The following is a 27,071-nucleotide window of genomic DNA, read 5'->3' as shown; positions in this document are numbered from 1 at the left end:
TGCAGGAATTTGATGATGATGATGATGATCTCCCTTAAGACTAATTTTACTTTAGTCTTTGGTCAAGTGTTTTACTTCTGATCCAGCTCTCAGATCCACAAGTTAAAACTGGTTTGAACACTGTCTTGTATACAGATAATTTAGTGTTCTGAATAATTTCTCTCTTATTCCATATGAATTTATTCAATTGACTTCCTACCATACCAGCTTTGTTGATTCTGTTGTCTATTTCCATATTTAATTTACCATCTTCACTAAAAATCGTACCTAAGTAGCTAAAATGTTTTACTTGTTCCACAGGTTCTCCATTCACAACGCAGTTGACATTTTCAACGATTCTGCCTATTTTCTGTCTTTTTATTGCTGACCTTCATACCACATCTATTACAACAGTTATCTAATTTAGTCAGAGAATCTTGCAGGCTTGTACCAGATTTATTTAGAAGTATAACATCATCTGCATAAAGCAAAGAGCTGACATTAACACCTCCAATTTTGATATCATGTTTAATACCACTTTCCTTCATAATGTGATCCATATAGATAATGAATAACAGAGGGGATAATGTACATCCTTGTCTCACACCAGATTTAACATTAAACCATCTTCCTGTAATTCCTTCAATTCTAACTGCTGACTTACAACTCAAATAAAGACTAAGTATTGCTTGATATAATGCCCCATTGACACCATATAACTGTAGCGTTTCGAATAGCTTCTCTCTCATGGCACCTTGTCATATGCCTTTTCCAGATCGACAAAACTTAAATACAGATCTTTGTTATATTTCCATGACTTCTCAACTATTCATCGTAAAGTGAAGATCTGATCCTGACAGCCTCTATTTGGAATGAATCCAGCTTGTTCTTCACCAAGCTTTTCTTCCACAATTCTTCTCAACTGCTTCTCAAGTATACTTGCATAAATCTTATCAGGAACACTCAGTAGGGACCTCTGTAATTCTCACATTCAGTTTTATTTCCTTTTTTATATATGGGTACTATGAGAGCTCTACTCCAATCAACGGGAATTCGTCCCTCTCTAAAGGTCTTCTGAAGTATGCAGTGCAGCCACTGTAAGACTTTTATACCAGCATACTTCATCATTTCTGGTCGAATATCATCTACTCCTGCTGCCTTTCCACATTTCAAGCCTTTTATGGCTTTTTATACTTCAAGTATGGATATGCATTCCTGACTGTATGCCTGTTGACTGTTTTTTACCAATGTGATATCACTGCTTGTTTCATTTAGCAATTTTTTCGAAGTAATGACTCCATACTTCAAGGATATCTTTTTCTCCCATTTTCATGTCACCTTTATCATCTCTAACTCCTTTTACAGTACTCTTTACTCCATTTCTATGCTTCTTCAACAACCTCCAGAATATTTTGCCACCTTCTTGATATTTATTTTCTATGTTCTTACCAAAGTCCTCCCATGACTTTTGTTTAACCAGTTTTACATAGTGTTTAGCTTTCTTACATTTGTCTCTGTATTCTCTAAGAGCACAAGCAGACTTATTTGCCAGGAACTTTTGATATGCTTTCTTCTTATCCTTCACTGCCTCTTTAACTTCTTGTGTCCACCATGAAGTTCTGATTTTTCTATCCTTGCTTCCCAATTGTACTGTAGTCACCTCACTAAAAGAGAAGGCCAACTTATTCCAATTCCTGCATCATTGACCTGGATAAAGTTCTATCCACTCCACAAAGAATGGCTCCCTTCATGTCTCCCATTGTCAAAAAGTCAATAGACAAAAAGAATTCTAAAAAATCCTTAATAATCTGAACACAAATAAGACATATAGTCCTGATGGTATCCCACCTACTATGTTAAAAAATTGTGACCCAGAACTAAAACCTATCCTGTATCGCCTCTTCAATCTATCCTATTTAACTGGCATCTAACCTACAACATGGAAACAAGTCCACATAAAGCCCATCCCAAAGAAAGGTGACAAAAGTCAATCAACGAACTGCCGTCTAATTGCTCTCACTTCTGTTCTCTAAAAAATTATGGAGAAGGTCATTAACAACCAATTCTTGAAGCACTGAGAGATATATCTACTAATCAGTGACCAGCAGCATGGATTCTGCCACTCATGATCTACAGCTGATCTTGATTTCACCACCCATCAATAGACTCAGGCCATGGAGAAACTCACGTGGTTGCCTTCGAAATTTCAAAGGTATTTGATTGGGTTTGGCACAGGGGCCTACTCACCAAACTGCCATCCTATGGTCTTCCTTCCTTACTCTTCAACTGGATTGCCAATTTTCTTGCTGGTTGCTCATTATGTGTCATGGTGGACAGTTTCCTCTCCTCAGATTTCCCCACCAATGCAGGAGTACACCAGTGTTCTGTTCTTTCACCCACTCTCTTCCTCTTGTATGTAAATGACCTGTTCTCACAAACTTCCAATCCTATCCATAGCTTCGCTGATGACAGTACACTCCATTATTCCTTTACATCTGACAAACCTTGTAGTGCTCATGTATTAGAATAATAAAGATCTACCACAACCAGGGATCTGACCTCACATCTCTTAGCTGTATCTCAGTGGGGGAAAGGTCAACCTTGTAACTTCAGTGCCACCAAAACTCAATCCTGTCTGATCTCTTGCAAGAAAGAGCGCTCATCCCTCCCCCTCAGCTTCAGTAATACTGAGATATCCAAACACAATCAGATTTCTCTTCTTGGACTGACCTGCATCTCTGATCTTTCCTGGCACAACCACATTTCAACTGTAGCTTCTGCAGCTGCCAAAAAACTTGGTGTACTTTTTAATACAAGACACTACTTCACACCTGCTAACTCTATACAAAGTCCAAATCTGCTTAGCCATGGAATATTGCTCCCATATTTGGGGTGGTGCACCAAAATCCTCTCTAGGACTGCTTGATTCTATCCAGAAAAGGGCAGTCTGGCTAATTAATGATCCCTCTCTCAGAGACGTTCAGTTTCTGCCTTGTGACTTTTCTACAGATACTTTAATGGATAGTGCTCTGCCGAACTGGCCATTATTATTCCCCCCACACTCCTCAAAACAAGAGCCACTGATAACCAACATCCTTTTACAGTCCATCTTGAAATTCATCAAACCAACTTCACTGCCTCCTTTTTCATTCCATCTACTTCTGTCCTTTGGAACAGTCTCCCACACTCTGCCTTCCCCAAAGATTACAACCCTCAGCTGTTCAAGCAAAACGTAAACAGACTTCTCCTTTCTTCTATCCCTCTTGACCACACAAGGCACTAATGTGCCTATGTGTAAGGTCCTGTGGCCTTTTTTTGTGTGTGGATTATATATATATAAAAGTAAGCAAGTTTACTTAATGCATCTTTTCTTCATCTTGCTGAAGTAGGCAATGAAGAATAATTACAGACAATAGCAATAAACGTAACTGAGCAGTTTCAAATGCACTTCCAATAAAAAAAGAACTTTACTGCAGATTCTATCTTGCTCCTTGGAACACATACCACTTGCTTTCATTAATCATATAACATCCTCACTAACATACGAATGCTTCATATAGTATACTGTTCTTCAATTTTCATTTTACAACTCCTCATTGGAGAGTAGATAAAGATGCATATAAAAACTTAACTCAGTAGTTTTTCATCCTTTTCAGCTCTTCCCCTTCTTGCTTATTCACTAGCATTCCTGTTACCCAGTCAGAGATGTTCTAAAAAACTCACTACTAATATGCATGCTATCATTAGCACAGTACTAGAATACTGTAACATTGCATGGCATAAGAACCCTACAATAATATATAAGCAACGTCATTTCTGTATATATATAAGGATTACAACATACACTAAGCAAGTTTACTATAAAATACATTTATATTTCCTTTGTATATCTACTGCTTAACCAGATGGTAGTTGCGATAATACTAATGAATACAATTGCATTAATAAATGTGAATCGATATATGTATATATTTTAAATTACATTATCACACTATAACAAAACTTAAATCTTATTTATGAAACTTGTCCCTCAGTATATACAGTGATCAAAATTAAAGTATCCCTATTTAAGGCCTTGTGGAGTGCCACCCAGTGATCCAAATGCTCAGAAACTTTGCAGGAATACATTGTCATGTGGAAGTGATATCTGAGGAAAAACAAGTAGTTCAAAAATTCACTCCCAGGGGAGCTGTATGATGTACCGAACGTAGATGTAGTAATTTGTGTGTGTAAGGAGAAAAGTGACACAATCATAAATTACAAATAACAAATTACACATTTTTATTAACTGAATATTAAATAACACATTTTTATTCACTTCAATTATGCATTCACAGGCTGTACTAATCAATGTGCTGCTCTTCCCAGTATGCCACAAACTGCATCTTTTGCACAGTGTGTTCAATGGCAATGTAATAGTGGATCGAATTTTCATAGTGAAGGAGACTAAAATTGTGTTTAAAGAACTAAATTATAATTAATAACATATTCCGCTTGCAGATCAAATCAGTAAATAAACTGATATGCAAAGCATGAGGAGCCAACTGGAATACAGACATTCAACAAACTACCAATGAACCATTAAAACTGAACTAAAAATTGATATCAAAACTTAAATTTGGTAAAACAGAGTACAGCTTAGTACTACAAAAAGGAAATTATATTATAAAGTAGCTTTTTATTAATTTTAAATATGAAGATTTATATCATTCAAAGGTGTCTTTTATTTTTGAGAGGATTTTATATTTACCCTTTAGAAGTTCAATCACATACATGGATTCTTCATTCATATTCTGTACAACCTTGGAAAATAAAAATATAAACACATATCAGAAAATAACTAATGAAATGAATTTTTATTTTATTTTATTCTAATAACTGTATTTTATCAACACATTACTATGGAGCAAAACATATGCTGCATATTTACAAAATCATTTCTAACATAACACTGATTTCAAAGTTCTCCCAGCATGATGAAGCAACTTTATTAATTGGAAAGATTAGAATTATGCTAATTATGACAAGGCAAATAATTCTTGAGCACAAGGCATTTCTGTTTGTCAACTGTATGTATATCAGCTCATTCGTCTATTCTGCAAAGATGAAAAAACAAAAGTTTTCTTTCTGGAAACATTTTAATCGAATTGAGAGGCCAACTTGCTCCCCAAACATCCTCATCCCATAAAACACATTTGGGAGGCAATAGGGAGATGCACTGCTGCTTGAAATTCCCCTCCAGAAAACAAACAAAGTCTTATCCCTGCTCTAAAGGAGGAGTGGGCCAGTTTGCTTCAGTAACTCCTGAATCACTTGGTGCATAGTATACTAAGCATAGTATGCCGTCGTGAGAGCTGCATCACAGTTTGGGGTAGTGGACATATTTCATACTGAAATGTATCCCTGCATAGCTTTCTGTAAACAATGTACATTAATTCCCTAACTCTTGCGAACAACATAATGCAATTTATTTCAGGTATATTACTCTACTCTTCAGTTTTACCCATGTACCAAAATATCTATATTAATCTTAGTTATTTAAATGTTTAACTCTCTTAAATGTTCAATTAAATGTTTAAATGTGCTTAACATGTAACTATTTCAATAAATAGCACACATTCATCATTTCATCAACAGGTGAATCAACAACCAGTAGAAAATGCTGCTAAAATCAACAAAGATTTTTGCTTTCTAAAATAGGATCAACAAAGAAATAACATAAAAAATATATATTAACAATTTCTTTAAAAAAATATAAATCCCACACCACAAGTTGCAGAACCTATAATACATGGTGTCATTGTCGGTAAGAATTATTATCTCCGATATATTTTTTGAAGCGCTTTGAAGGTTCTAGTGGTTGGAGACTGCTTTGTGAGAAAGGCAGTTCCAGAGGCAGATGAATAAAACAGAGAAGAGGAAGCAGTGTTTTTTTTTAAAATATGAATCCTACAAAAGGTTGTAAACCTATAGCACATTGATATTAGTTCTGTGGATGGGCTAAGGATTAGATAATCTGAAACTTGCTTCAAACATGGAACTTCTGCAAGCCATTTCCAATTTCTAATAAGCAGGATGATAGTTTCACAAAGTCTTCTCTCTCTTACCTGAAAAAGACTGTAAAAAAAAGCATGGTGGGGACAGCTGCATATGTTTCAACTGGTTTAGTGAAAGCAGGGGAATGATAAATGCCAATTCAGTGCAACAGCAGCATCCATGACGTATCTAGAAGAGACATAAGCTGAAACAAACGATCTGTGATAGAGTAGTTAAAGGGAGTTATATCCAGTGGCGAGCTATGGAAATTTTAACAAAGAGCTCACATCGTCGAGAAAAAAAAAAAGAAAAAAAAAGCCATATTTCACAGGAAAACTTTTATTAATACAGCTTGTGTACAAATTCCAATGAAAAAGTATGAGAGGACAATCAACCTCTAAAGGCTATCACATTTTTAAACAAATATTTCATGATCTAAACATGAAATATTTGCACATAATCAACTGTGTGAATTTATCTTACATAAGAAAAACATTTGATTGGCTACTGGTTTTACCATATGATTGGCTACCAGAAGGGTAAAGATAGTGTATGCGCTTATTTTATTTTCAAACTTGGGCGGATTCGTTATAGTGGAGTTGAAACAATAATTCCAAATAATCTATACACTGTCGAATAGACTAATTTTTGTTAGGTTACCGTATGAGTTTGTCGCTTAATATGTTTCAAAAAAAATTTTTTTTTTTTTGAAAAAATAAAAAAGTAAACAAGAAGAATAAGAGGCTCACAAATTTGAGAAAAAATTAACAAAGCGCTTGTGCAAGCCCTTTATATCTCACCAGTGGTTATATCCCATCCCATACTGCAGGTCATTGAGTGAGTGAGTGAGTGAGTGAGAGAGAGAGAGAGAGATGACTGATCAGTCAGTCCTTCTCTGTACCACACCAAAGAATTTTTACAGTTGTTCTTGGGTAAACCAACTCAAACATGGGAATAGCATTTTAAGGTTAAGCAGATCTGAGGTTTGTACACAGTAAGCAACAAGATGAGAGAAAAGCAGAACCTTAGTAAAGAATGTTAAGTTTTTCAGAAGCTGTAATAAAATTTGTGTATTATCAAGAGTAAGGGAAAGGCGAATTGATGAGCAGGATCATGTTTTGGGAACACTAAAGGTGATGGAATTATCTTTATCTCACAGAATACAATGAAAATCTGCATTTAAGGCACTAGCTGTAGAAGTTCTTGAAATGTAGGATGTTTGAGAAGCACTGCAAAGTCAGTCAAACGAGTGGGAGGAATGGTGTATACTATCTACAATCTTTCGATAGAGTGATTGGTCAGTGAGAAATGATTGCTTATGTGTAAGAGGGTAGGTGATAGAACAAAGCCCTGTTGCATTCCTACATGGGCGGGGAAGCCATCCACTATAATGGGCAATGATTGACCAGAAAGAAAACTGATTATCCAATTACACAATGAAAAGTGGACCACATAATTGCAAAAAAATTTGCTGAAAGTTTGTTGATGCCAGTACTGATCAAGTGCTGTAGCAAAACCTTTCCATGGCATATGTCAAGGTTTGGATCTAGAGTAGCAAAATCCATACTGCTGTCTGGATATATATATATATATATATATATATACAGGGTGTTCGGGATAAATTTGACAGTTTCGTAAGGAAAAAGAAAATCTTCTTTGTATCTATTAAATTTAATGAATTGACAAAAAAACATTACAGGCAGAGTTAATTACAATACTATCAACAAGATTTACTCAAAATAACCACCATTAGCATCGATCACAGCTTCAATTCTGCTTCGGAACCTCGAACAAGCTGATGCTACAGTCTCCCTAGGAAGGGCCGCAAAAACTGTTTTAATTTTATCCATTAACTGGGCTTTTGTATTACTGGAAGTGCGATTGGTGTCTTTTTCAACTGCGCCCCATACAAAATAATCCACGGGGTGAAGGTCTGGGGAGTTTGGAGGCCAAACATTTGGACTGGTTAAGTCGTAGAAATTTTCAGACAACCATTTATGACTTTTCCCAGAGGTGTGGCAAGGGGCCGAATCCTGCTGCCATACATACGGCCTACCATTGGCTACCCTTGTTATCCAGGGCTTGACTACAGTTAGCAACTCCACGAACAAAGCCCGAATTCCAATGCCAGGGTTCTTCAACACCTGTTCCTGCAGATTTGCGAGGAATTCTGCTGTACGAACGCAATCAGATCGTCTGCTAGGGATCTTTCTTCTTGCTACATCCTCGTAGTCACCATTGCAAGTCTCTAGTTCATGCCTGATTGTTTTTACTGTATTCAGGGAGCATTGGGCAGCAGTCGTAATATCCTTATTTTGATGGCGGGCACGAATCATCATGATACAAGTTATTCTCTTCCATGATTCAGGTGGGTTCCAGCTATCCATCCTTTCTGACATCTTGTATATGAATGAAGAAGGGTCCAAACTTTTAAATGAAGAGAAGTGTGTGTTAATACATGTAACTTACGGAAAAATATAATTAATTATAAATATGTCAAATTTATCCCAAACACCCTGTATATATATATACAGGGTGTTCGGGATAAATTTGACAGTTTCGTAAGGAAAAAGAAAATCTTCTTTGTATCTATTAAATTTAATGAATTGACAAAAAACATTACAGGCAGAGTTAATTACAATACTATCAACAAGATTTACTCAAAATAACCACCATTAGCATCGATCACAGCTTCAATCCTGCTTCGGAACCTCGAACAAGCTGATGCTACAGTCTCCCTGGGAAGGGCCGCAAAAACTGTTTTAATTTTATCCATTAACTGGGCTTTTGTATTACTGGAAGTGCGATTGGTGTCTTTTTCAACTGCGCCCCATACAAAATAATCCATGGGGTTAAGGTCTGGGGAGTTTGGAGGCCAAACATTTGGACTGGTGAAGTCGTAGAAATTTTCAGACAACCATTTTTGACTTTTCCCAGAGGTGTGGCAAGGGGCCGAATCCTGCTGCCATACATACGGCCTACCATTGGCTACCCTTGTTATCCAGGGCTTGACTACAGTGTTTAGCAACTCCACGTAGCCATCTGAAGTCAACCTGAGGCCCTCTTGGAAAAAATGCGGAGGCATCACATTGCCTTCAGAGGATACACATCCGAAAACCATCACAGTTTGGGGAAATTTAGTCTGCATTACACGAGGAATGTCCTTTGTACTGTATGCAAGCCATCTGTTATTCTGCGTGTTGTGTTTTTGATCCTGGCAAAAGTTTTTCTCATCGGAAAAGAACCAGATTGTTTGTGGTTCCGCAGGATGTTTCACTCTGCTTAGAAGTTTCTTCGCGTTTATCAAACGTTTTTCACGGGCCTTTTCTGTAAGCAGCTGACCTTTGCGGCGCTTGTATGAGTAGTAGCGGAGGTCTTCATTGAGTGCAAGCTTCATAGTAGAGGCTGCAACATTCATTTCACGTGACAAAGCCCGAATTCCAATGCCAGGGTTCTTCAACACCTGTTCCTGCAGATTTGCGAGGAATTCTGCTGTACGAACGCAATCAGATCGTCTGCTAGGGATCTTTCTTCTTGCTACATCCTCGTAGTCACCATTGCAAGTCTCTAGTTCATGCCTGATTGTTTTTACTGTATTCAGGGAGCATTGGGCAGCAGTCGAAATATCCTTATTTTGATGGCCGGCACGAATCATCATGATACAAGTTATTCTCTTCCATGATTCAGGTGGGTTCCAGCTATCCATCCTTTCTGAAATCTTGTATATGAATGAAGAAGGGTCCAACCTTTTAAATGAAGAGAAGTGTGTGTTAATACATGTAACTTACGGAAAAATATAATTAATTATAAATATGTCAAATTTATCCCGAACACCCTGTATATATTGAAAATAAATATGTATAAAAATGTACACAGACTCAAATATATATTTAAATCTATAATTGTTATTTGAAAAAAAAAAAAAAAATGAAAATAAGAACCAAACCTTCAAGACTCAGTAGCAAAATTTGAAGAAAGCACTGAAAGATTCCAAATGGGTGGTAAACTTTGGTGAAATCATGGGAAAATCTAAATTTCCTGTTGGAATCAATAAGTAAAAAAGGCAGTTGAGAAAAAGAAGAAGAGGAAGAAGAAACCATATTGAAAAATCATGACAAATAAGTCAGTAAGCAAATTCAGGGAATACAGAAAAAAATCATAAGAAAGCTAAAGCTATTATAAGAAAGCCATGTGTTACAGCAGCTAAATAACACTAAGTCATGGGAGGACTCTGATATGGTATTAAATAAATATCATGAAAGTGGCAACATAATGAGGCTGCTGTAAAAGCTTTGAAATGGAAGGAAGACTAACAGGAATCATAAAAATGATAATGATGCAACAAAAACTGAAGATACAGATTTCAATACCTGAGGTAGAAGAAGCTATTAACCTGAAATGTGGTACTGTTGCTGGAGTAGATGATATATGACCTGAAATGCTCAAATATGGAGGTATATCAGTTTTACAGTGGTCACACTGCTTAATTCAGAAGGCCAGGTCTGAAGGTCGATCTCAGATTTTCTGTTGGAATCAATAAGTAAATTGATTCCAACAGAAAATTGGAGTCGAGCTCTTATATTACCTATCTATAAAAAAAAAATAAATAAAATAAAATAAATCTGAATGTAAGAATTATGGATGAATTTTCAGATTGAGTATTCCAAGTAAGATTCATGTAAATGTATTTGAGAAAAAGCTTAAAAAATCTGTGGAAGAGAAGTTCGAGGAAAAACAAGCTAGATTTATTCTAAATAGGGATTGCCAAGAAAAATTTTTACTTTTAAGACATAGTTGAGAAATCATGGGAATGATGTAACAAAAATTTGTATTTTAAGTTTCCTAGACTGGAAAAGGTGCATGATAAGGTGCCAAGAGAAAAATTATTCAAATAGTAAATGGACATTATACAGACAGTAGTCTATATTTAACTTGTAAGTGTCCGTGCGGTTAGCCTAGTGGCTTTGTGCTTTGCAACCATATGCCTGGGGAAGGAGTGTCCTGGGTTCGATTCCCGTTGCCAACGTGAGGAGCGTAAGGATCTTCCTCAGCCATAGCCAAGTTAGCCGGTCTTGGGCGTGGACAGCAGGGTTCCCCCCCCCCAGTTTATCTGGGGTTTTTCATTCCGCAAGCAGGCAAACCATCCCCGTGAACACACACACGGATTTACAGCCATAAATACTTAACCCCCCCCACGAGGGGGCTCAACTCACCCCAATAGGGTTGGGGGAGAAAAGGGAAGGAAACTCCATATGAATAAATAAATAAAACTTGTAAGTCTCCATAACTGTTGCTATAGATGAAGCCCTTTATTTCTTTTTTTTTTTAAGGTTTACACGATGGTCAGCATTCATAGTGAAGAATTTATGGAGATACAGCACGTTAGAATAGTTACTTTACTTAACATTAAGCAAGTAACAATCGACATTTCGACCCCTGTATTGAGGTTTTCACAGGAAAACATGCATATGTACAAAATACAAGCTACATGCTACTGCACTGTACAAAAGTAAAATGAATCTAAATGTTTGTTAATCATTTATCTTAGCCTGACCTCTGGTGAGAAAAAACAAACAAACAACAACAACAAAAAAAAAAAAAAAAAAAAAAAACAGAACTACATTAAACAATTTCTACAGCCCTTTCATATTAAGATTTTCTTCTGTCTGGGTTGTTCTGGTTGCTATATGGGTTGAAGATGGGTCTTCCACATTCTTGGAATAATTAATCCATCATTTTTGTTCAGATTTGGATGATGTTTCAGCATTTCACAAGCTTCTTAGAATTTTCTTTCAAATCAGGTTTTGGTGGTGTAGGGAAAGGCACTAAGTCCAGAACAACCCCAGACAGAAGAAAAAATCTCAATATAAAAAGACTGTAGAAATAGTTTAATGTAGTTCGTTTTTTTTCTCACCAGAGGTCAGGCTAGGATAAATGATTAACAAACATTTAGATTCATTTTACTTTTGTACAGTGCAGCATCATGTAGCTTGTATCTTGTACATATGTAGTTTTTCCTGATGATCTCACAAATCAGAGGTCAAAATATTGATTGTTACTTGCTTAATGTTAAGTAAAGTAATTATTCTAACATGTGTGTTGTGTCTCCATAAATTCTTCACTATGATGAAGTGAAGAATCATCACCTATAAATCATCACAGTGGCATAATGGCAAGCCCAGGGCTGTGGCTTCTTTTTGTAGGTAGAAAGCATTTTGCCATACAAAATAATCAAAAAATATAATACAATAATAAATAATCAAAAAATTTGCGTAATACATGCGCAAAGAGTGCCGTGATATCTAGAGGAAATTTGTTCTGTAAAAGAAGAATTGTGTCATTGATTGGGATATCTGTAAAGAAGGCAGAGACATCAAAACTGATTAATATATCATCTTTTTCTAATGTAATGTTTTTGATGATGTTCATGAAGTGTTGTGTGTTTTTGATATAGGAGGGGAATGACCTACCAGCTCCTTGAGTGTTGCTGCTAATTTTTTGGCTAAATGATAAGTCGGGCAATCAATTCCTTCAACTATGGGCCTTAGTGGTGAAAGGCTATAGGCCTTAGCCCTAAAAAACAGGGCTCTGAATATCTGCTTCAGTGAACAGGCACTGGATTTAAAGTGATCAGCAATACTTTTCAAAAAAATGGATACAGCCAAAACACTATTAACAAAATTCTCTACAAGACCTCAATAAAAAACAAAGACAAACCAGACTACAGTAAAACTATAACCATTCCCTACATTAAAGGGACATCAGACAAAATAAACAGAGTACTACAAAAATACAACCTCAAAAATTAAAAAGCTTACTCAACTCATCCAAAGACCCATTCTCTCCACTGGCTCACCCTGGAGTATACCTATTTACTGCACCTGCAACATACCATACATAGGAGAAACATGACGTACAATTCCGATGAGACAAAAAGAACATAAACGACACATCAAATATAATAATTATGGTGAAGCTGGCCTTTCTGATCATGCCCTGAACACCTTACATAGAATTGACTGGCAAAGCATTAGTTGTCTACATCACACCAAAACATGGTACGTACGCAAATTTAAGGAAGCTTGTGAGATCATTATCAACCACCCCAATCTAAACAATAATGATGGTCTAAAAATCCCATACATATGGAAGGCATATATTCGTCCTACGAATCCTTCCTCTCTAAGAACAACTATAAACAGGACTGTAGAAAATCCAGGATCCTAAATCTAAAATAACAACTTTAATACTGAAAAAAAAAAAAAAAAAAAGCTATCACTGTTAAAGAAAAAATCTATAAGAAAGAATGTTTATTCATGTTGTAATTTATAAATATTTTTTTTTTTTAAATCAAAAATAACAATTGTAATAATAGAAATAGGACATCACTGTTACTGGAAGGAAAACTAACTGTAAGCAAGAATGCTTATTCATGTAATCACAAATTAAATCTAGCTTGATATAATTTTATTTTATTTTATTTATTTTTTTTTTTCACTAGAGGTCATGCCAGTGAGTAGCATGTGATCAAATCACTGTTTCTGTAGCTTACGGTTTGAAATGTAACGCAGCTTGTCTTTCATATTTATGTATGCTCCAGATGATGAACTTGATATGAAGATCAAAACGTCGGATAATAAAAAGGAGTTATTTTAACACGATTGTAGAATCCATAATTTCAAAAATGAATGCTGATCACCGAGTAACACTAAAAGAAAGGAAAAAAAAACAGGTTAATGGAAGTTACATTTTTAATGAAAGCAAACCAAACTTGGTGTAGGATTAAGCCTTGAATTTTGTTACATTAAATGGGGAGCTGTGGCATTTCAGAGACTTTGTTGAACTTTTTTTTTGTAAAACAATTACAATCAATATATGGCATTACTGTCTCTTGGCAATCTACTTGTTAGCCTGTGTTGTATGGGATGCCAAACCTGATTTACGCTGTTTTTCTTTTTTCAACATCCTTTATAAGTTCAGACATGCGAATTTCCTCCCCCCATCCCCAGACCATTCCACCTGGCCTACCAAACCAATGCCAAAAGAGCACTGAATCTTGAAATGCCTGTTTTTTTCATGATGTAAAGGTATTGGTGGATGGTCCACGTGATTAGCCTAGTGGCTTTGTGCTTTGCAACCATATGCCTGGGGAAGGAGTGTCCTAGGTTTGATTCCCATCAACAACGTGAGGAGCTTAAGGATCTTCCTCAGCCATAGCCAAGTTAGCTAGTCTTGGGCGTGGACAGCAGGGTTTTTTCCACCAGTTTATCTGGTATTTTTCATCCCGCAAGCAAGCAAACCGGTCTGAGGACACACAGATTACAGTCAGGAATACTGACCTAGCCATAGGTCTGATTCATCAGCCTATGCCAGTTCCGGAGCCTGGATAAAATTTGGGGGAACTAGATGGTACCGTGAACTCCCGTAAAAAAAAAAAAAAAAAAAAGGGGGGGAACGCAGTATCATCACACAAAATTTACTTTAATTGGTGGATGTAAGAACATAAGATTTTATACAAGGTATAAAAGCCACTTTAATGTTGTAATCATAGAACAACATTGCAACTTTGAATTTTACTGAATTTTACATTTTATTGAAAAGTTAAAATATTAAAATATAGAGCCTTTAGACATCCTAGCGAGTTCAGATGTAGTCATTCTTTTCACCAATGTACCTAGGGACACAGTGGAAAACATTCTTTCTTCATATTTCAGGATAAATATTGGGAACAAAAAAAGGACCTACCATGGGTTCTCTCCTATCACCAGCCTTAGCTAGCCACTTTGGAAAATTTCAAAACAAACACTGTTGAAAACTATCACAAGAAATAAAAAACTTGGTTATGTTACATTGATGATATTTTCATTGCTTGGTCAGGAACAATGGAGGACTTAATTCAATTTAACGATTATCTGAACAGCTTGCATCCTAACATAACATTTACTCTTGAACTGGAAGATCTCAAAACAATAGTGATCCTTGATATCCTTCTCAAAGTAGACGAAGAAGAAAAAGATTGACCTTTTCTGTATACAGAAAACTTACCACAACCTGGAAGATTTTTATATGTCACTTCCCACCATCATCGATTACAAAAGATAGGCATGATTAAAACGTTATATAGATATAGCATACAAAATTTCCAGTATGTCAAAAAACAGGAATGAGGAATTGTTCTACCTGAGGCTATGAACTCAAGATAATCAACAAAATTCTAATGCACTTCAGACAGCTCCTTTACTTAAACAACATTTTAAGAATGCTATCACATTACATCAAGAATGTTACAGACAAAGTTGCAAAATTGCTCAGTCATTACAACATTAAAGTTTTTTTTTTTTTCCATTGTATAAAAACTCCTGGTTCTTACATCCACCAAACCTACACATCATCCCATGGAAAAAACCAGGCATTTACAAGAATAGATTCACTGCTCTTGTGGAATTTGCTATTAGGCCAGAGAAGGTCTGGGGAGATTCACATGTCTGAAATTGCAAAAGATGTAAAAAAAAAGATAACAAAAATCAGGCATAAGATTAAGCCAAGTTTGGTCTGCTTTCATTAAAAATCTAACTGTACTAGGGGATATGACACACACAATCATACTACAAAACATGACAGGAACAGTTGGCATTGTTCCAACATGTATAAAGTAATTTAAAAAAAAACATTTTTTTTTTTATTCTAGTTACTTGTTTTTATGTATATTTGCGAAGTTTGGATAACATTTATGTATAATTAATTGCTTCTAGTGTTTTTTGTGTATAACATTTGCTAGTACCCCTGACAATGTAAGTCTGATGACTTACAAAACTTGTAGGGTCACATTATTTTATTAAACTCGTTTAATGTCTAAAAACACATGGTCTCAACAATAAAAGCCTTTTACAGAATTGCTAAACCACAGAAACTTACATATTCATATTGATGTTTAGTATATTCTACATTAATGTTATGAAAATATTTATCATAGTACTGCAAAGAATATCAAACAGAAACAAGATGCCTTTAAATTATTTCATGTCAGTATAATCAGCATTGAAAGTAATTGGTTGCTTCCTGGTTGGCCTGTAAAACTTGGCATTGGGATTTGACGATATGAATGTTGCTGTTTTTACTATTGAATGTCATTTTTCAGAGAGACAGACAGAGAGAGAGAGATAGGGGAGAACAGGTGTCAAGAGACTTAGTGAAGTTCATTCCTTATGCTTAAAGTTATTGGCAGTAAACATTTGACTTTCTATCATTTCTATACAGTATTTAAACATTATTCTATTGTGTTAAATGTGTGAATTTCAACTGAGATGTTACTGTGTACAAAGTACGAGAACACTGACATGAGTTAAATTAGTAGCGATGAAAATACTTTGAGTCTATTAGCAAATTTCTAAACATTCAAAGTAACGTATCTTAAATGCTGTAATTAGTTGTTTTATTTCTCTAAAAACTAACAGTACTAATTTATTGTCAAAGGGGAGAAGTAAACGCTCAAAATCTGCAATGAGTGAAAAGTTTTATGTTATAACTTCGTATTGTAAAAATGGATGAATCTCTTCTAGATAGTGTGTATTTCTTGAACATTTATGCAAGTAAAATACACATTGCCTTATATAATTATTAATAAAACCTAATTTATATCATTTAGCTTTTAAGTAAAATTATATATAATTTTGCTAGATGACTGCCCATATTAGAATTAATAATAATAAACTAATTCTTAAATAGAAAAATTTCAATGTACAAGTGTTCTAAGATATTTTATTGTCAGCATATATTACTGTATTGTTAAATGCTTTATAACATAAGTGTCCAGGAAATGAATATAATTATTTAGAGTGATGTATATGATGGTTTATGATGAATTAATATCAGCACTTACGATTGTGTGATCTGATAGACAAATGTTCTAATTATAACCAATGAAGACATCTTACAGAACTACCATCATTCATCTCCCTCTTGTGCTTTGTGATTGGCTTACCAGATTCCATTCTGCTTATTCACTGTGCATCATGGTAGATGACTTCCTCTTATCAGGTTTCTTTATCAATGCTGGAGTTCTGAAGAGTTCTATGCTTTTGCCCATGCTCTTCCTTCCATACAGTAATGGTCTTTTCTCTCTAACTTCAAATCCTAACCACAGTTTTGCTGATGAAAGTATTCAAGCAATCTTATACTCCAAAATGAGTGAAGCTTCCAGATCTTCCATAACCAATGTCATAAACAATGATCTCTTTATCAATCTCAAGAGGGGTGGATGAAGATTTCTGAAACTGATGCATATAAGCAATTTGTAGTGAGACCAGCTATGACGTATGCTATGGAAACTGTGGCCCTGAGGAAAAATAACATCAGCAGGATGGACGTAGCGGAGATGAAAATGCTTAGGTGGATGTGCAGTGTGACCAGAAAGGATCATGTGAGAAATGACTATGTAAGGGGAACGGTGAAAGTTACGAACTTAGGAGCAAAGATATAGGAGGCAAGGTTGAGATAGTTTGGTCATGTGATGAGGAGGGAAGGAAGAGTATGTGGGAAGAAAGGTCATGCAGATGGATGTGCAGGGGAGGAGGAAGCACAGACACCCAAAGAAGAGATGGTGGAGGAGGACTTGAGGATGAACTTGGATGTGGCTACAGCCCAAGACAGGAGGATGTGGAGGAGACTGACCACAAACAGCGACCCTACTTAAGTGGGAAAAGCTGCAGAAGAAGAAGAATAAGATTATTCTAAGAACTTTCTGCCATCATATTTAAGCATTTTGGTTCAGACTTTTGAATAATAACAAAAATAATGAATAAGAAAGTACTGACATATTTTGTGATGAAATTTCAAAATTAACCATTTCACTACTATCTTGGCAACATATTGGCTATAATCCCAAATGATACAGGAGATTTAATCAATCTCTCATTCTCATTTCTTGGAACAATTTTCTGTTTTATCAACTCTTGGCATGGTTTGGCTGCTTTCTTAGATTATGCTTACACAGCTAAGACCACAAGGAATGTATTTTATCTGAAAATCGTATATTCTTTGACAAGTTTACAAGTTATGATGGATGAAAAACTCTACAATTTCACCTCTAGTTGAAAATACTCTTATACTATAACAGGAATCCAACCTAAGTTTTTCCAACAAAGGGATGTTGCTGTTATGTAGACATAAAGATATATCTCTAGATTACACCAAGAATGAAGACATATAAATTCTTGTTGAAAAGCTTATACATTGGTAACACATGACTATTAAATTATTTCAGGAAATTACAACTTATACTAAATATTAATTAAAAGAAAATTTAATCAATACTTCTTATAATTCGGCAATGTTACATTGCCATCTCCATGGGAACATGAAGATGGTAATCTTCATGTTCTATGATATGTGCATGCAGGAACTAACAACGAGCAAATGAGGCAAAAGAGAGTAACTCACGTTGTTCCAAGAGTTCCTAAAGGTGCCCCCTAGAGGGCTAAATTGGGTGGTCTTGGTTGTTGGGCTGATGCAAGATGCAAGCTCACCAAATTTGGGGCAGTTTCATGCATCCAAATTTGTTGAGGTTTGGGAAATTTTTTAGAGGTGAGACTGATTCCATGAACAATATTTTGTATTTATATTTGCTGCGTTGTAGTAAAGTGGCTTTCTTCCATCGTATTCTGTGGCGGGTATCCAGAGCATGGTCCGCAGGTTCCAGAATGGCTATATTGGTGAAACTGGATGTAGGCTTTGTGTTCGGATATCCTAATAATAATAAAGACAAAGTTTTTTATTTTTAGCAGTAATCAGTCCTGATAACTTTACTGAAATAATCCTGCTTGGTGCACTAGTATAAATAATATATGCATCATCATCAAATTCCTCATGTGGTGTATAGGATATTATGAACCACACATGACATTCACATCATTATTCACCATTCCTCCTATGATGATCTAGTTTCCCCTAACTCTCTGCATTAGGTCTTACCCCATTAAGTAGTTTCTCCAGGCTCCTGATGCCAAATCCATTTAAATGCATGCCATCCCTCCTATAACAAGTCTTTTTTACCATTAAACTCATCCTACTCCACTTCACTCCAAAAACTTACATCCATTTCCTATACACAAGCTGCACACAGAATCATTTGCTATCACAACCCTTGTTCATAACTCAATACTGTTGTATCTCAGTAATAAACCAACAAGTTTCACTCTTACTTTTTTTTTTAATTGCTTCTTCCAACAGTCCTTTCGTATCATCTCTCATACTGTATTTGTTGATATTTAAATCATAAGTTTCAATAAGCACTACAATCTCTTTTACTTTTCTTTTCTTTTTGCTCTGTTACCTTTGTTACAATTTTAATTTTTGTCCCTGGGAAGCCTGAAGTAGTGACTCCATTGGCAAGTGCAAATTTCATATCTGAATTGCCATACCACATTACATTATGAAAGTGGTTTATCTTGTTGTTGTTATTATTATCATCATCAACAGCAACTTTAGTGCTTTCATGCCTCTTCTTGTTCCAATTATTTTTCATATCCTGTCTATGTTTCTTTAAATATTTCTCAACTTTGTTTTAATCAGGATATTTCAAATGTCAAGTTATCCTTGCTTATATTATTAACACTGATGCTGTAACACTTCTACACAGCAGGTCATACACCTGATTTTTAAGACAATCTTAAACTAACAATATTTAAATGCACTAAATATAATAAATCCACAAAAAATTACAATAATATGCATCAATTAATCTAAAAATGAAATAAAAATAAATCAAAAACAATCATGAATCTTGCAGGAGCTCTGTAACAAGAAGTCCACTCTTGAGATAGACTCAAAACCCATCATATGTACTAATTAGTACTAAAACTATATATATAATAAATCATCCTGCAACTTCCAAACTTGTAACCATCTGCTACTGAAATGATTCAGTAATCCTGGTAATTTCTAATATACAGGAATAAAATATTTATAGAATGTCACCTTTTTATTTGCAAAGTGATATCTCACAAACTGCAATAATATACATCATAACTAATTAAAGTGACAAATAGATATATATTTGATGCAATGGATTTACGTAGCTGAGTATTGACTAAAAGCCGAGAGATAACAAAATAGAAAAAACTATTTATTATTTTGAATGCATGACTAGCTTCATCTTCATGGAAGACTTCACTGGGTGCATCACATGGAAAAAAAAAAAAAAAACGAGAATAAAAGCTATAATTAAGTTACAAATGGATTTCTGAAATTTGAAGGCATTCTGGATCCCATGACATGTTTGCATGGGTATGATCTTGCATATGCCAAAGTTGGGTGGCTGAGAGCAATTGTTGTTGATTCAATAATTCTTCTCTGAAGCTCATCATAGGCTCTAAAAATGTTTTCTGATTTATTCCAGATCACTGGGTGAGTGACAGAATCTTCATTGTCAGGGTTAGCAGAATTAAGAATGTGATTAGACAGTGGTGGTGGTGGCACTATCAAAATATGGCACATTGTAGTTACACCAATGATGGTAAACACCTTGATATTTTAAGCTGATATGTTTAGGTTTTGCTGTATCAAGCAAGGAGCAGAGTTTGGAGAGGAATGAAAGAAGTGTCGATTTTATATTTTTTTGAGAATTTTGGCTAACTTTTGTGAAACAGAACTGATATATGGAAGAGATATAAAATCTTTTACATCATTATTATATTTGATATGATGACAGGTGGATTAAACAGAAGCTTATTAATAGTCTACTTATGACAACCATTCTTCTGATCTCTTATTCTTCTTCAATGAGGAGGGAAGGAGTGAGCACATTTACCTAATGTAGAAATGATGCTAAGCTTTTGGGATAGATAATGATGAGATAGCATATGAAAATATCTATCTTTCTTCCTTTCTTGGAAACATGAAAGTTTTGGACTATGCCTCCAAATTAAAAAATCTTGCCTGAGTGAAAAAGAGATCGTCAAAGAACTAAAGTTTCTTCTAACAACTTTTCAGAAGAATGGTTATCATAAGTAGACTATTACTTCTGTTTAATCCACCTGTCACTATATTGAATATAATAATGATGTAAAAGATTTTATACTGCTTCCAGATATTATACATTTCACCAAAGTTAGCCAAAATTCTCAAAAAATATAAATTTCATACTTCTTTGACTCCTCTAACCAAACTCCATTACTTGCTCGGTACAGCAAAACCTAAACATAACAGCTTAAAATATCCATTTACTGTCACTGGTGTGACTGCAATGTGCCATATTTTGGTCAGGGAAAAAAAAAAAAAAAAAAAAAAAAAAAAAAAAAAATCCAGTGAAATACATATAGCGTAGTATGTGAAAGACACCATCTATGGCAGAACTAGATTCACTACTCTAATCACATTCTTAATTCTGCTAATCCTGGTGATGAAGATTCTATAAGTCACCCAGTGATCTGGAATAAATCAGATAATATTTTATGATCCTATGATGAAGCTTGAGAGATGAATTACTGAACTGACAATGGTTGTCCTCAATCTGGTCCATCTTAATACTAATCTATGCTATCGCCTGTCTGATTGTTACTCCTCAGCCATCCAACTCTGACAAGATCATACCCATGCAAACATGTTCAACAATACTGTGGGATCCAGAATGTCTTCAAATGTCAGCAATCCATTTCAAACTTAATTTATAGCTGTTGTGCTCTTGTAATGTATATTTTGTATTTGTTTTTACATTATGCACCTGATAAAGTCTTCTAGTAAAAATGAAACTAGTCATGCATTCAAAACCATAAAGCTTTTTTCTATTTTGTTATCCCTCTGAATGGGGTGCAATACCAGCCAAAGTATACAGGTCTTTTAGTGGTGTTGGTTTCAGGCATCCTGTAATTAAGCGGCAGCTTTCATTCAATGCTGGGTCAAGTTTTTCTTCAATAATATACAATATATACATACATACCGAGAGAGAGAGAGAGAGAGAGAGAGAGAGAGAGAGAGAGAGAGAGAGAGAGAGACTGATATCAACTAAATAAATTATCAGTATTAATTTATTTAGTTGATGTGCTAGTTTCAAAAAAATTAATCACAGATTTAACGACACATTAACATTATTAGTATATCAAAATAATGCATTTAGTATGAAATAGGTTAAATAAGTTGCATTATTGTGATAAAGTAAACAATAACAAATAATTAGAAATCTACACAAGAATACATACTTCATCTGTAACAAGAACATGTATTCCGGACGGACCTTTAAGACACACATCATGAATACTGTGAGGGGACAAGGAAAAAATGTTGACTATTTTGTTGATCAAATCCGACACGGTCAGATTTTCCATATAAAGGACTCGAAAAACTAGATATTAGGAAAGAATAATTATGATTAATTCAATTCTAATTCGTTAGTTTCATTTTATTTCAAACACTAATGAAGTTTTTTTAAAAAAAAAAAAAGCCCCAAACAGTGGGTGCTGTCACTATTTACTACACAATATTGCTATAAAGATTCCAATAATCAACCATATGAACTTAAGCAGAATTCAAAAAACTACTGAAAGCTACTGTAAACGGGGCATCCCCCCCTTTTTTTTTATGTGGCTCCCACCCATGAAAGATTTTCATAAACCTATATATAGTATATTTGGAATATAATGGATTTATTTGGCCATATTAATACAATTTTTATTTATTTCGTATCCAAACACCAGTGGTACAACATTATTTACAACAAATTAGGATACATTACAAATGAGAACAACTTAAATTTGATAGGTGAATTATGAGTTATATACAATAAATATGGTCAGATGTTCCTCCAGTGTCTTGTGCAATCAACTGCTCTTTCTGTGCAGGATATAAAGTCCTATTTTGTGCAAGGTGATTGAAGAAAAGGACAAAAAAAGAAGGTGTTTCATGGACTGGGTTGTCCTGCACTCACAATTATCTGGTCCAGTGAGGTAGCCCCATTTGATGAGGTTTTGTTTGCAGCATCCTGTTGTTTGAAGTCAGTTGAGGCTTTTCCAAGTATTCCAGTCCAAGTGGGCACCACATGGAAGATGTTCGGCTGTTGGAATACCAGTATTATTCTCAAGGTATAGTGTAAGCCATTATTGAAGTCTTGTCTCCGGAGGGTTTTTAGGTGGTTCAACAGTTGCGAGGAAGCTATGTCGGGATCTTAGTCTTTGGGGGAACTGTGGTCTGGCCAAATAGTGGGTGACGTTCATTGTTCATTTGTCTGCTTCTTTCATCAGCTGAGAATGCAGATCTTCGAATTTAATGGAGTACAATACCAGCCAAAGTATACAGGTCTTTTAGTGGTGTTGGTTTCAGGCATCCTGTAATTAAGCGGCAGCTTTCATTCAATGCTGGGTCAAGTTTTTCAACAAGGCAGGATCTGGAGAATACCAGGCTGGCATATTCAGCAGAAGAATAGCAAAGGGCCAAGGCAGAAGATCTCAGTGTGCTAGAGTCTGCACCACATTCGGAGGAGATAAGCTTTCTTAGTATGTTGTTTCTTGCATTCACTTTTGCCTTTGTTTTTTCTAAGTTTTATATGAAAGGGTGCAATCAAGAGTCACACCAAGGTAGATTCCAGTGAGGAATGTTCTAAATTAGAGCCTTCCCACAAAAATCTGTAGCTTCCTGTTATAGAATGTAATTCTTACTCCAACTATTTGTGTCTTCATCTCTTAAAATAGAGATCACTCTTTTCTTGAGCATATGATGCAAAGAGGATGAATGTAGGTATGAGTGGGCTTGAAGTATATGTTAAGAGAGAAGCATCCTTTAGCTTTTTTTTTGTAATCAAAACATTTAGAAAAGGTAGATTTTCTTCCTTTTCAAGTTCCAAACTGAATTTTATTTTATGGTAGAAGGAGTTGACAGATGAAAGAAAAAAAGTGTGCAGCTCAGTAACACTGTATTTATTTCCAGATGATAAAGATGTCATCTACATATCTGCACCATATTAAAGGCTTTTTGTTTGAAGATGGGAGGAAATGTTTTTCCATTTTCCATAAATAAGTCGGCACACAGATAAGACAGAGGACCTTCCCATTGCATCTGAAATAATTGGAGTGGAGACAATGCCTAAAAAGTTGAGTGGTGTCAGGAGAGAACAGATTGTCTATACGTTCTAACTTCGTCCACTAGAACATTGGTGAAAAAAGATACAATATCCAGACTAGCTGGAATATTTGATGGCATAATTTAAATTTCCCACAGTTTTTGCATAAAGTGTCGAGAAATTTTATGCCCTACCTCCACCCAATGCATCAATAACTTATATTACACAAGGTTTGGCACTCTCTTGTCAAACATCTCAACCATACAGATCTAGGTATTATGGACATTATACTATTTATGTAAATGATACTGCTATACACATAATTATTTAATTAATAAAAACAAGGAATGTGAAACCTGGTACATGAATTAAAGAAAAGCTTAAGAGATATAATAAAATTCATTATTCATATGTCAAATTTCTCCAGCCACCTATAGCAATGTATCTATAATGCCAATAAGCTCTCCTAATTAACTGAGGTAATTAAATTTTGTTCCCACTAGAAGGCATGCCAGGATCAGTAAATGGGTAAATTTAATTAACCTGCAGTTTTCATAGTGAGATGTACCTGCATGTACATCTCACTATATGCTTGTTTATTTCATCAATAATTTGGAAGCAAAGACTTTAGACTGAATAAGTAATATGATTTATTATCTTCAAATGTTGAAGTGTCCATGAAGTTGTGAAATTAGAGAGGTCAATAATATTATTTATTAAAAACTTTAATGAACTACTATTTTGCTCACCATCTTGAAAAACATCATCAGAACAAATAAGATATAATCGCCATTAGAAAAACAATTAAGTTGAAAGATATGCAGTTAGAGTGTGCTGCGTAAGTGACAGCAATAAGTTTTAAACCAGCTAACAATGTTATTACTTTTATATTAAAGTTGCTCTTGTGAACTATTGTCATTCTTAAGTTTTTATTTTATTTTTTATTTATTTATTCTATTTTATGCCAATTGCACCCACAAAAGATTGCAAACCTATAGCACATCCAGTGCTTTACATTTATACTAAGAGTTAGTAAAACTTGGATCTTTTTTCAATTCCCTCTTTTATATTTTGAGAAATGGCCTGATAAAGAGTTCTCTAATAAACATTTATTGTTTTGGTAGGAATTTGTTGTGAAAAACAAGTGCAGTCCAGAAGACTGATTAAGTACATGTAAAACAAACTATTAATAGAATGAGTCAGTGAGAGAATGAATTTATCCACTAAAGAGAAAAGGAGATCTTGAAGTATAATTTTATTTAGAAGATCTTGGATCCAAATAGTTTTGTAGTTAATTTAATTATATTTACAATGTGTATAGCTTTATTAGTTTCATTAAATATGAATTTTTTTTTTTTATAGCCTCTGTAGCTCAGTCGGTATAGACAAAGCCATTTGGTCAGAAAGACCTGGGTTCGATTCCCGTCCATGACGCGAGGAACCTTTATCTGGTCTCTTTCAACTAAAGATGAGTTAGCCAGTCTCATACAGAGGTAGAGGGTTTTTTTCTCCTGAAAAATTGGGTTTTTCGTCTCTCAGAACAGGCAAACTGACTCTGTGAACACACACTTCTACAGACATAAAAAAATACACCGACACACATCAGGCTCTGCAACGTCAGTTGGGATCATGCGAGTAAAAGTCGCATCATGTAAAAGGCCAATCCCAAACAGATGGGGTAAGGCACAACAAAAAGAAGAGGAAATATGTGAATATTTTTTATTTGGTCTTGAAAGAATCATTTCCTGGATTCTAAAAGAAATGAAGTTAAAAGCCATCGCACCAATCTGAGTGAACTCTTGTAAATTTATTTAACACTCAGTGAAAACAGTAAAATGCATCTGTAAGGATATATGAAGTGTATACACAACAAACACTAGTGTTCATATATTTTTAATTTTTAAAAGCCACACCACTATATGGCTTGGTTAGCTAAATGAATGGTTAGTGAATCCATTCTCCAATCAACTTGGTTTAAATATTACCATGGGTATGGATATTTGTGATTTTCTTTCAATAGGAGATAAATTTCATTGCAAGGTGTGAGAACATCACTCTATTTACTGGAGGCCCAAAGCGGCTTGGAAAAAATTCTGTCTAGTCTTCAAAGCAGGGTTTCTGGATCATGTTTTTTTTTTATTATTTTATTTATTTATTTTTAAAACGCTTAGCTACATTCAAAATGATAATGCACTATAGGTTTACTACCTTTCATGGGGAGGAGCAAGGCATATATTTAAAAAAAAAATGCAATCTGATGTTACTTATTAAAAAAATAATAAACTTCTAGGTAGATGAAAAGTTATATTTACCTTGTTCTGATGATAAACAAACATACATCGTCAGTCGGGGCCGAATAAGTCTAAGAAAATCAATTGAGACATTTAAATTAGTAATTGCTGCAATATTTAATATAACAATGAGAACCATTATTTTAAAACAAACTTTTATAAATATGTATGTGGGATATTCAAGTTAAAATCAATTACTTTGGAAACTTGCAAAATGAGAACAGAAAACCAAAGTGCAATTATTTAATTTGAAATGCAAGATAAACAGATCATGTTCAATCAGTGGTCTGGAGAAAAGTTTCACTAGATAAAAATGGTGTTGCAATAGATCAACATTCAATGTCACCTAACTTTGGACAAAAACCATTGAAAAGCTTGGAAAAATTTAAGTGATTGCATTTATTTATTCATATGGAATTTCTTCCCTTTTCTCCCCCGTCCCTATTGGGGCAAGTTGAGCCCCCCCTCCTGGGGGTGGTCAAGTATTTATGGCTGTAGATCCATGTGTTCACAGGGCCGGTTTGCCTGCTTGTGGGATGAAAACCCCCAGATAAACTGGGGAAAAAAACCCTGCTGTCCACGCCCAAGACTAGCTAACTTGGCTATGGCTGAGGAAGATCCTTAAGCTCCTCACGTCAGCGACGGGAATCAAACCCAGGATACTCCTTCCCCAGGCATATGGTTGCGAAGCGCATAGTCACTAGGCTAACCACGAGGAC

At 35.0% G+C, this 27,071-nt stretch overlaps 1 protein-coding gene across 1 annotated transcript in view; it reads right to left on the bottom strand.

Annotated features, from left to right (window-relative positions):
* The window catches only part of LOC150109376 (transcription factor CP2-like protein 1), a 311,379-nt gene that overhangs the window by 5,029 nt on the left and 279,279 nt on the right, over positions 1 to 27,071 (bottom strand). Inside the window, exons 16-18 of the mRNA XM_090407787.1 lie at positions 26,374 to 26,423; positions 22,209 to 22,351; positions 4,730 to 4,781 (exon numbers count right to left, since the gene is read on the bottom strand). Coding sequence (XP_090263913.1) covers positions 4,730 to 4,781; positions 22,209 to 22,351; positions 26,374 to 26,423 — 245 coding nt within the window. The remainder of the gene's footprint in view (positions 1 to 4,729; positions 4,782 to 22,208; positions 22,352 to 26,373; positions 26,424 to 27,071) is intronic.

The sequence above is a fragment of the Typopeltis vanoorti genome, chromosome 2 (assembly GCF_054136105.1).
Source record: "Typopeltis vanoorti isolate ZY-2024b chromosome 2, IOZ_Tvanoo_1.0, whole genome shotgun sequence".
In the NCBI taxonomy this organism is placed as follows: Eukaryota; Metazoa; Arthropoda; class Arachnida; order Uropygi; family Thelyphonidae; genus Typopeltis; species Typopeltis vanoorti.
The sequence above is the reverse complement of the archived record's forward strand: the minus strand, read 5'-3'. Positions and strand labels throughout refer to the sequence as shown.